General features: G+C 29.6%; 1 protein-coding gene across 1 annotated transcript; it reads left to right on the top strand.

Annotated features, from left to right (window-relative positions):
- The first annotated feature begins 8,017 nt into the window (after window positions 1-8,017).
- On the top strand, window positions 8,018-12,204 carry LOC145836553 (uncharacterized). Its single transcript, XM_082944351.1, has 7 exons — window positions 8,018-8,075; window positions 8,760-9,420; window positions 9,988-10,116; window positions 10,175-10,225; window positions 10,485-10,771; window positions 11,015-11,453; window positions 11,954-12,204. Exons 1-7 carry the CDS (start codon window positions 8,018-8,020, stop codon window positions 12,174-12,176), a joined length of 1,848 nt encoding a protein of 615 aa, XP_082800477.1. The 3' UTR covers window positions 12,177-12,204.
- Window positions 12,205-12,437: the final 233 nt, after the last annotated feature.

Here is a 12,437-nt window from a genome sequence, read left to right as displayed (position 1 = left end):
CGTTACAAACTGCTTAGGACGATCAATAAAAGTTAAAACATTATGTATTACCCAAGAATCATATTTTTTTTATATATGCAAACACTTAAGTAGAAGTTAAAAAGTTTTAAGAGAAATATAAACTGAACGTTTTCTTTTAACTTGTTTCTTTTATAAAGTTTTTCAGACCGATAAAGATTAAACTGATACATTTGATTATAACAAAACTATCATCAGCAGATGTCGTGCAAAATATTAATTTTGCACAGTATATAAGTTGAGCTTTCAAAGTATCTTTTAAGTTTAGTCTAAATTTTAGTTGTTGTGATATAGCAGTGTAAATACGTTTAAAACAGTACCGTTTTTTATTAATAGTTAAAAAGCATAAATTTGTGACTTACTTTATTCTTAATTTATAAGGTTAGTATACTACTATAAAAACATAGTTTCGAAAAATCTATTAAATTTAGTATCAAAAAAACAAACAAATAACTTTTTATCGTTTTCTAATAGACAGAAGGTCACTTTAAATCTTACAAAAAAAAAGCAATTAAATTGTAAAATTTAAAATTTACGCATGTCAAAAGGTACGCAAAAAGGTAAAACAAACTTTATTGTTCCAAATTGAAAAAATTAAACATACTAAATGTTAACTCTGTTTTAAAGCTTCATAAACAAAAGCACGTAACTAAGTTTAACGACCACAGTGTGCTTTTTTTAACAAAAGAAAGTATTTTATTTAAATAATCAACCGCACAGTTTCTTAAAAAACGCCTATTTTCTGTTTTTCACACCTGAAGACAAACATTCTAACAACGGGCAAGAGACGTGTTTTGGAAAGTGTTTTACGTCGTACACAATAAAAGTAAATTGACTTTCGGTTTTATTGTCTTTTCATTTGCTGTTACCGCCCCTTTACTTTTGTTTGTTTGTATCAAATAAAAAAGATAAAAGACACTGAACATGCCATTATACATTCATTCATCAAAATATGTTGATGATACCGTTCGAGTAGTTTATGTCTTTCTGTTTTTGAGATGTTTTGAAAATCTAAACAAAAAAGCAGAGCTTTAAGCTAACGCAAAAAATAGTTTAAGTATGTGATTTTATTTAACAAGTTGATGTCAAATTTAATCTTTTTACTTGAATTGTAACTATTTTAATTATAGCAGTTTGAACTTGAGTTTCTTTTATTCTTAAAAAAGTTTAAACCAGCATTTAAAATAATAATTAATTTACATTTTACATTTATTCAAGTTTTCTAAAACTATTGACATCTTAATTTGTAAGATATTTAAAGAATATTAACTTTGTAGCAAAGAATAAAAATAAGAGCAAACTGATTAGTTTTTATTTTGTGAAAAGAACAGAAGTAGTTTAATTTTTAAACCTAGAATAAAATGATATAAACAAATACAAAACTAAGGCTTTTGAGAGAAAAATAGAAAAGTTCAAACGTCAAAAAATATATGAAGTTTGTCTTAATTTAAGTTTAGTAAGCTACAAGATAAAAAGCGCTCAAAAGTCTTGGTCCAAGGAATTTGTGTGCGAAAAAAACCTATTGGTTATCGAGTGATACACCAGAATACAGTTTAATGTCTTGCCCAGGACACGATTTATCGATATTATACTCTGAAACTGTTGTTTATATTTAAGTTTGAACTATATTTTCAGTAAAAACATTTTTTGATAAAATTAGTAAAGATTAAACTTAGTTTGAAAAGTTTAGTTTGTAGGCTTTTTAAAAGATATGACCAGTGGTCCTGTTTATTGGCCAGTATCTGTCTACCTAATATTTTTTATGAGGAAAACTTAAAGAATGTAAAGCATTTTTACTTAATAGTTTTTTGCAAGCTATTTTGGTATGTTTTGCTGAAGACACAAGTGTAAAGGATGTTAATAAATTTTATTTCTTAAGTATTAAAGAAGCTATTGATCTATTGAAAAAAAAACTTAAACTTTTTTTCGCTAATATAGTTAAGTAATAATACTGTATATCAGGTATGCTGTATATTGGAATAGTGTTTAAAAAAAAGATAAAGGGTTTTTGTAACTCGTATGTTTTTAAACTCTATGTTGTGTACCTGAAACAATTAATCTGAAATACGATAAAAAAAGTTTTAATTTTCAAATTGCAACTTAATGAAGAATTAGAACTAGATTAGAATTTAAATCTTATTATAACAAGTACAACTTAAAAACCTTTGCAGTTCGTTTATTAAAGAAATGAAGCTAACTGTTTTAGTATTAGCCTGCTTGATCGGAGCTGCACTTACTGCACCAGCTGACAGTAAGTTTAAATGGTTTATTTATGTAGAATAAAACATTATTCTACTTCACTATTAATATTTAATTTACTTCAGTTTCAAAAAGAAGATGGCAGGGACAATCTCAGTCTCAGTCCCAGGGGCAGTTTGGTGGTTGGGGCGGGCAATTTCAGTCACAAAGCCAAGTCCAGCACGGTAAAGGAGGTAAGCAAGGCCAAAGCCAGTCCCAGGGACAATTTGGAGGTGCCGGAGGACAGTTTCAGTCACAAAGCCAAGTACAAAAAGGCAAAGGAGGTAAGCAAGGCCAAAGCCAGTCCCAAGGACAAATGAACGGATTTGGTGGTCAGTTTCAGTCACAAAGCCAAGTACAAAAAGGCAAAGGAGGTAAGCAAGGTCAAAGCCAGTCCCAAGGACAATTTGGAGGTGCTGGAGGACAGTTTCAGTCGCAAAGCCAAGTACAAAAAGGCAAAGGAGGTAAGCAAGGCCAAAGCCAGTCCCAAGGACAAATGAACGGATTTGGTGGACAGTTTCAGTCACAAAGCCAAGTACAAAAAGGCAAAGGAGGTAAGCAAGGTCAAAGCCAGTCCCAAGGACAAATGAACGGTTTTGGAGGACAATTTCAGTCACAAAGCCAAGTCCAGCACGGTAAAGGAGGTAAGCAAGGACAAAGCCAGTCCCAAGGACAAATGAACGGTTTTGGAGGGCAATTTCAGTCACAAAGCCAAGTCCAGCACGGTAAAGGAGGTAAGCAAGGACAAAGCCAGTCCCAAGGACAAATGAACGGATTTGGCGGAGGGCAATTTCAGTCGCAAAGCCAAGGACAATTCAGTAAAAGAGGTAAACAGTCTCAAAGCCAAATGCAAGGTCAATTTGGTGGTTTTGGCGGACAGTTTCAGTCACAAAGCCAAGTACAAAAAGGTAAAGGAGGTAAGCAAGGACAAAGCCAGTCCCAAGGACAATTTGGAGGTGCCGGAGGACAATTTCAGTCGCAAAGTCAGGTACAAAAAGGTAAAGGAGGTAAGCAAGGACAAAGCCAGTCCCAGGGACAATTTGGAGGTGCCGGAGGACAATTTCAGTCACAAAGTCAGGTACAAAAAGGTAAAGGAGGTAAGCAAGGACAAAGCCAGTCCCAGGGACAATTTGGAGGTGCCGGAGGACAATTTCAGTCACAAAGTCAGGTACAGAAAGGTAAAGGAGGTAAGCAAGGTCAAAGCCAGTCCCAGGGACAAATGAACGGTCATGGCGGTCAGTTTCAATCTCAAAGTCAGGTCCAACACGGTAATGGTGGATTGTAAGTCCCTTTCTTAAATTTTAAATCGTTTTGTTTAAATTAGTTAAACTATATAAGTTAAACTTGAAACAAACTGATGTAAAATGATGTAAAACATTTTAATTAGATGCAAATTTTAAGTTTATCTCTTTGCTAACTAATGAGACATTAGTTTTGAATGCTTTGTTTTTTTCTTGATTTTGTTTAAAATGTAGTTATATTTTGTTGGCATCAAAATTAAAATTGAACAAATTTCACAGCCAATCGCAGTCTCAATCACAGCATCAAGGTGGATACTGGGGTTAAAAAGAAACATTTAAAAGATCTTTATCAATAGAAAGAAGTCCGAATTTGCACATGAATTTTGTAATCATTGATTATTTTAATGTTAATTTTTTACAATTTAGGACATTTATTAAAATTACCAATCATTGCAAATAGTACTTGTCAAAAGTAAATAAAGTAAAAAGTCATATACTTATATTTAAGGATACTTAAATCCTAACTAACTAGTAAAACTAGAGATGCTATAAGTTTTTATAAGTTAAATTACTTTCAACACAGCAAAAAAATGTAATTTTGAAAATTTGTTTTCTATTTCTAGTAACTTGATTAAAACCAAGACTTTTAAGATTGTTTATCCACATCCAAAATATAATTAAGGTGCTTTTGTGTCCATTTAGTTTAATTTAAACTTTTAAAATTATAAGGTTTTTTGTACTTCACTTTTTTTCTTATGAGACATAAACAAAACAATGCCGTATCATGCAGAAGATATAAACTGTTGATATAATCAAACGTAGTATATATAACTTATCCGACTAATAACATAAAAACACAATGAAAACTTAGACCATGTAATTGCCTGTTTTAAAAGTAAAGATATAAAGAAATGGAAATAATAAAACAATAAAACAAGTGTTTTTCATTATTAACCTTTTGTAATTTAAATTATTTTGTTTTCAAACTCAGTTTTGTAGTCTACTAACATAGAATATCATGTTAAATATTTTAATTAACTTTAATAACCTTGCTATACTGAAAAGCACCTCACTGGACCTTAAACACTGAACTTAAAAAAATTAACTATAACGATGATATAAATTCAGAAAAAGTGTATATCTTAAAGTACATTCATAATAGTAAACTACACAAGTATTTCCAACTACATAACGAAATCAAAACAGAAAAAATAATTTAATTAATATATATCTATATTGAGGATTGATATCTCAGCCTTATTTGATTTTCATTCTGATAATTGTAAACTAAATTTTTGTTTTACTTAAAATATTACGAATAATAGATAAGTGTTTATCAAAGGTGATAGACCTACATTTTCTATTCCAATATCAATTGCCTTTAGTTTCCCATGTAGATGTTACAAAAGTAGTATAAAAAGCTGATTATTTTGTTTAAATTTTTTATGAAGATAATTAGTTTTACATCAAGCATGCCAAGAAAAAAAAATGTTATAATATCTGTTTACAGTTTTATGTAACATAAACTCGTTTCATTAATTAAAAAGAGGTTTTACATATGTAAACTAATGAAAAATGTATAAACGATAATTAAGACTGTAAAGGTTAATGTATAATTAACTTTTAAACATTTTAAAAGCTGAATTTTTATAATCTAATTTAAAATAAAATAATTTATACACACGGTTTTAATATAAACAAGTTTGAAAATTGTTTCTTAACAAAAGACTCATTCGAATTTCAAATAGCATTTCAGTAAGTGAGTAATTAAAATAATTAATTCTAACATAAACATCTTAAAGGACAATTTTCATTTACAGTTTTAATTACAGTTTAAGATTTTTATGTAAAAAATGTAACACAGAATTTGACTTTGTATTTACAAGAGCTTTTATAGGCTTTGTATTGTATCATCAATTGCGTAAAACATTAGTTTTTCAATTTATAAGATGTTCTTTCACGAAACAGTGTTTTCAAAATAAAGTTATTGATTTATTGTTATAAATATTTTGACTTATCACACAAATAATTCATATAGTTTGTCCAATTAATAAACTTTTTCAACTCAGTAATAGTTAAAGTGTGTAAATTATATTGAAAGCTGTAAACTAAGTTTTTATTCATTATGAATTCGTTATAATTTTCAATTAAAACAAAAGTTGTATTGAACTCATGGCTTTACTTTACGGGCGTAGTTAAAAAAACCTTAAACTTTAGAAACACCCATTTAACAAAAGTATTTAGTGAGCAAATACAGCAGGTATACTTCAGAAATACTTTTTGTATTTGTTTAGTTTCTTTTTCAGTTGCACTAATATACGTATTTACACAACTCAACGACATTGATTTTTAAGTTTTTTGTATAAAATTTTACTTTGAGCCTCAAAAAACTAAAACAGGTACTTCTTAAAATTCAAACCTGCTCATTTATTGTTACTGAGTTTAGTTAAGCTGTATTTTATATACAACATTAATTACATAAATAGTTTTTATATACAAGCAAAAGTTTTGTATACTTAGTCAAAACTAGTACTCATTAATATATTTTTAAAATTGTAGGTAGTAGCATTCTTTTAATATTTAGATTACTAAAAACTATAGGACTTAAGGTTACTGTATAATAATAACTAGTTGAAATGGGCAAATTTTTTCGTCGGGGGGCCAAACTTGAGAAAAAAATAAATCTTTTACAGGACAGACTTTCATAACAATTTTTTATCGGACAGTGTAGTTTTAAATGTTTGTTGTTTAAACTTTATTTTAGACATTAAAACTTCAATGATATAAAAATTTAATTAGCGCATTTCAAAAAAAATTATATTTAATTTCTCAATATATTTTGATTTGCACAAGAATTTTAAACTTAAACAATATGTTGTAGGCCAAAGAATTCTGTTGGCAGGCCGTACATTGCCCACCCCTATTTAAGATTATTCAAATTATAAAAAGACTTCTCAAAAATGGTTAACAAAATATATATTGCCAAAAACTTTCACGTGACATTATCCTCTCTTTAAAGTTACTTCTACTCTAAATTTTATTTAATACGTTTTTATTTTTTTTTATATTTTGTTGTTTACATATTCTTTTTTTTTCGTAATATTTTCAATACAAAAAAATAAAAGAATATTTACAAGTTGACAGTTTAAAAGAAATTACAAAATTTACCTTAAACTACCTTAAGGTATGTCCTTAATAGAATTAAAGTTGCTTAGTATTAAATGTTAAATAAAAAAAAATTCAAGTAGTTAACATATGATTCTGTATATAAGTTGCTATAACAATAAATTTAACTAGTTCAGACTTAAATAACAGAATTATTAAAATTAGTTTGTGTGGTCTTATTTTCAATGTTGATATTAATAGCAATAAACTAAACTGTATTAAAATTCATTTTTGTTTACTTACTTATTCTTTCTTAAACTTTTAAGAATTTAAGCGAAAACTTTAAGTCTAAAAATTTTTAAAGTTTGAACACTTCGTTTGAAAAAAAATATTCTCGTTAGGATTGTTTAACCACGTATACTATTACAATAAAAAAACTAAACAAATACAAAAAGTATTTCTAATGTATACCTGATGTATTTACTTACTACCCCTTTTGTTAAATGGGTGTTTCTAAAGCTTGAGGTTTTTTGTAACTACGCCCGTAACTGTGTTTCTGTATGTACTTAAGGTGTTATTGGTGCTTATTAATGTCAGCTTCCTCTAAATCTACTCATTTTAAGTTGTACATTTAGTTGTTAACTTAATAGATACTAGTATGTTTTATTATATATGTAAGCATATGTACATATGTTATAGAAAATGTTAAGTACTTCTAAATAATTTTCTAATCTTATTCTAGTTAGTGCAGCATAGAAACTAAAACTTTGTATTCAGATTTATTTTTATTAATACTTGTACCGCATTAATGCTTGTTTCAATGTTTATCAACTATCTATATACTTGCATTTTTAGCTGACAAGACCTAGAAATACTTGTTTCAAAAGTACTATTGTCTAAAAGTTTTTGAATAGAGTTATAAAAGGCTAACTTCTACTATTTAAGAATTAAAAAAACAAAGTAAGAAAAAAAAAGTTTTTTCCATATGTTTTAGTTCTTTATCGATATAAATATAGTTTTAACTATTTTGTTTAATTACGACTTTACACAGCATTTACAGTTAAATATTTTTGTTTATAAATTATGAGCTATACTTTATTTAGTAACATTAATTATATAACTTTAAAACATTAAAACACAATTTTGCTAAAATAATAACTTTACCTAGTTCTGACTTAAGTAACAGAATTATCATAGTTAGTTTGTCTAGTCTTACTTTCAAAGTTATTTATAATGGCATTGAATAATTTAACTTAGCTGCAATCCTACTCCTTTTGTATAAAAACTAATTATTTCTTAGCCTTTTACTAACTAAAGCAAAAATGTTTAAAGCTTGAAACACCTCTTATGAAAAACTATACATTTTTGCTTCTATGTATTTTATTTTACAGACAGTTTAAGTAAAACTTAAAATAATGAAAGTCGTGCTACTTCTAGCATTGGTTGGGGCGGCATTTTCGATTCCGCTTAAAAGTAAGTTTTATAAAAGGGTTATTGCAAAACTACAGTTGTAAATATTAGAATGTTTAGATAAAGTTCTATCTCTATAAAAAGTTTTTTTATCATTTTTTTTTTACTCCAATGCTTTATAAGAAAAACATCTCTAGGCATATAGAAAATATTAAACAGTAAAATAAACTGGTTTTAAGGAATAATTTTTTAAGTATTTCGATAGGGTAATTAAACAAAAACAGTAAAATAATTTTGAACTTTCGTTACTTTTTTTATTTTTATTTAATTAAAAGCTTTAAAGTTTCCTTAAAAACTTTAAAATTTAGAAAACCTGCCTTAAAGTTGTTTTATGACTAAATGAAGTTAAGAGTTTTACCAAAAAACTAGAAAGAAAATACTGACTATATCTTCTAGTGAAATACTAAAATTTTATTTGTGTATACTTTTACAAACTCTATTTCAAAGTACTTTTTTAGTTTCACCAGATTTTTTATGTTTCGTATGTACAAGTTTTCTGCATTGTAGTTTTTGATTTTATAGAAATTTGTTATGTTAATCTGATTTTGCAATTGAATTTTAACTTTTGTTAGATTTACCGCAATAATGCCTTTTAAAACATACCAAATATGCTTTAGTGTCGAACTTATTCTGTCTTTCTATGAACGATTTTAAAAACTCAAATATTTTTCACAATAACATTTAAAGGCGTGAAAAAACGAAACTATGGATTTCAATCGCAATCCCAATCGCAACACCAAGCATCAAGCTGGGGCCACAGTTCGCAATCACAACATCAATCTCAAATGAGTTATGGGCACGGAGGAAAAGCTCAAGTACAAGCCCAGTCGCAATCACAATCTTCCGGATACTCAAAAAGCTCACAGTCTCAGAGCCAGTCTCAGTACCATGGCGGTTTCGGTGGACAACATCAATCTCAATCCCAAGGACAGTTTGGAGGTTTTGGTGGACAGCACCAGAGTCAGTCCCAAGGACAGTTAGGAGGTTTCGGTGGACAACACCAGAGTCAGTCCCAAGGACAGTTTGGAGGTTTTGGTGGACACCACCAGAGTCAGTCCCAAGGACAGTTAGGAGGTTTTGGTGGACAACACCAGAGTCAGTCCCAAGGACAGCTTGGAACGAATGGCGGTCAGTACCAAGCACAGAAACAAGTTCAAGCGAGCAGCGGCGGAAGACAAATGCAGTCTCAAGCCCAAGTGCAAAAGGGTAAGTCAGGAAAAGGCAAGCAGATGCAATCCCAAGCACAAATGAGTGCAGGCGGAAGACAGATGCAGGCTCAGAAGCAAGTTCAAAGCGGAAAATCAGCCAAGCAGATGCAGTCCCAATCTCAGAGGCAAGGAAACAAGTTGTAAGTAGTTTTTAACAACTTTTGTTAATGATTAGCACAACATTTGTAAACAGAGGGTTTAACAGTTGCGCCTTTAACTATGCTTGAAAATATTAACTATAAAGTTTTTACGCAAAATTTAGCTTTTTTTATTTGTTTTATAAGTTACCTTAAAATGATAATTTAAAATACTAATTAAAAATTGTTTCAAAACAACTAAATGGCTTTAACTATTCTCTCGATTTTATTTAAAATTTATGCTTTTGCTACTTTTTACGCATTAATTTATTAAGTAAAAAGAGTTTAACAAGTGTTTCAACAGATTACAGCTTCAATTTGTGGTTAAAAAAGCCGTTGTTTAAAATAAATAGAGATAATGAAATAAGTGAGCACCGCTATAAATGCATTAAAAACTAAATAATGCTTTAAAAGGCTCAAATTGATTTTGTGCTTACTTTTATCTTTTTTTTTGTACAACAAATTTTAAAAGGTTATTAATCGACAACAAAAACTAAGTATTGTTATAAATAGTGTAACAAAACAGCTAGCTACTAAAATCTAATTGTTATAGTATATGTAAATCTTTAGCCAAAGTCAATCACAAAAACAAGTGCAAAAAGGAAAATCAGGCAAACAATTCCAAGCCCAGAAACAAGTTCAAAAAACCAAGTCAGGAAGACAGTCGCAAGTTCAAGCTCAAAAACAAGCTAACCGAAAGTAAGATTCTTAATTAACTTCATTATTTAAAAACATTTAAATTCATACTTTTTGACAGCCGTGGCCAAAAGCAAGTGCAGTCACAATCACAGTTTCAGCGTAATGGGTTGTAAGTTCTATTTTCATATAATGTTCACAATAATTAAACACTACTATAGCATTCAAAATACATTTCAAATATAATTTTGATCTACTTTTTTCTTTTAATATACGTTTTTAAAATAGAATGTTCTGAAAAAATTATTAGAATTAAACATAAACGTACTTTTACTTCTTAAATTTTGTTGGGTACTAGTATGATTTTACGTGTACTAAATACTTTGTGCTTAAGCAAAAACATAATGTTACTAGTAGTTGTTTTAATTCAGCCAAAAGCAAAGCCAATCTCAAAGTCAAGGCCAATTCGGTGGTACGCACGGACAACACCAGTCTCAGTCACAAGGACAGTTTGGAGGTTTTGGAGGACAACATCAAAGCCAATCTCAAAGTCAAGGCGGATTCGGTGGTATTCAGTCGCAGCACCAAAGCCAAGGTCAATGGTTCAAAAGATCAGGCAACGACAAAAGTAAAGTTGACAACGAAAAAGAAAGCGTTGTTCTGGACAAAATAGTAGCCGCTCAAAAACCGAAAGAAGACAACTCGAAAATCTTAGATGGTTTTAATTGTTACAAAATTTTATTTCATATTAAATAAACTTTAACATAAATTTTTTATGAAATAATACGATTTTTTAAAGAGCATATAATAAAAAACCACTCGGCTTTTTTTCTTCACTTTAACCTTAGAATAAATGTCTAAAGTTTTATTAAGTTTTTAAGGGTGAATTAAATTTTTAGGTTTAATGTTACCTAGGTTTTAAACATTAATTTAATAAAATTATTTGTATATTATTAAACAGTCAAGCAAGACAAACGCGGCTACTCAATGCAATCCCAATCGCAACACCAAGCATCAAGCTGGGGCCACAGTTCGCAATCACAGCACCAATCTCAAATGAGTTATGGGCACGGAGGAAAAGCTCAAGTGCAATCCCAGTCGCAATCGCAATCTTCCGGTTACTCAAAAAGCTCGCAGTCTCAGAGCCAGTCTCAGTACCATGGCGGTTTCGGTGGGCAACACCAGTCTCAGTCCCAAGGACAGTTTGGTGGTTTTGGTGGGCAACACCAGTCTCAATCCCAAGGACAGTTTGGAGGTTTTGGTGGACAACACCAGAGTCAATCTCAAGGACAGTTTGGAATGAATGGCGGTCAGTACCAAGCACAGAAACAAGTTCAAGCGAGCAGCGGCGGAAGACAAATGCAGTCTCAAGCCCAAAAAAGCTCAAACGGATATGGATAGTTAGTTCATTATTTTCAAATTATGTATTGTTTTTAAGCTACATTATCAAAAAGCTAGTTTGAAACAAAACATTAACTACACATCTTTTATTATGATCAAAAATTTTACGCTGTTTTTTATGGAAACTTTTAGCAGTCCAATAACAAACTTTTATTTTCGTTTTAAGGTTTATTTATTATAGTATTTAAACTTATAAAATAGAGGTTACTTGGCAGAACTGTTTGTATTAATCACTTCTTTAAACAATATTTCCTATATTTTGACTAATAATTTAAAATCTCGCAAGTAATGTCTTATTTCCAACAACTTTTTTTTTTGTTCATGATATTTTTATAAAAAAAATTAATAAAGGTGTTACGTTTATCAAGTGTTTTTACAAGTCCTGATTAGTTAACACAAAACTGTAGATTTTTACTTCAAAAAGTATCGGTAAAAACTAATTGATCTATAAACATAGTTTTAATTAAAATTAGCATACTATAGTTTTGTTTATTAATAGTCAAGGTCAACACCAATCACAAGGACAGTTCGGTCATGGGGGTCACCAAGTGCAGTCGCAATCCCAGGTGCAGGGCATGTGGATGAAAAAAAGATCTGGAGAAACGAAGAAAGAGAACGGCGAGAAAGAACAAAATGAGAAAGTTGCGTTGGTCGTGGTCGAGCCAGTTGAAGAAATCATAGGTGGTTGGTATCCAGAAGAAATTGTAAAAGATCAAAAATGAATTTAAATAAATACGCTTCAACGAATTCTTTTTTTCAATGTATTATTGATATGAATATTGATTCGTTTGAAGTCTGGTAATAAATTGCACATTTTATGAATTAAAGTGTTTGGTAAAATATAAAATATGTTGTAATTATGATTTTCAGATAGCTTTAACTAAAGTCACTGGACATTTTCTTGTTTAAAAAAAACTTTTAATGCCTCTTTTTTTCTGCTTATAATAAACTTTGATTCCTAATTTTTTTATATTAATTATCAA

This window comes from Thalia democratica, chromosome 1, assembly GCF_965202585.1.
Source record: "Thalia democratica chromosome 1, ktThaDemo2.hap1.1, whole genome shotgun sequence".
Lineage (NCBI taxonomy): Eukaryota > Metazoa > Chordata > Thaliacea > Salpida > Salpidae > Thalia > Thalia democratica.
This window is presented reverse-complemented; position numbering and strand designations above follow the sequence as displayed.

Coding starts and splice junctions, on each gene's coding strand:
- LOC145836553 (XM_082944351.1), top strand. CDS start 8,018: ATGAAAGTCGTGCTACTTCTAGCATTGGTTGGGGCGGCATTTTCGATT. Junction 9,421..9,987: donor CAGAGGCAAGGAAACAAGTT/GTAAGTAGTTTT, acceptor GTAAATCTTTAG/CCAAAGTCAATCACAAAAAC. Junction 11,454..11,953: donor AGCTCAAACGGATATGGATA/GTTAGTTCATTA, acceptor GTTTATTAATAG/TCAAGGTCAACACCAATCAC.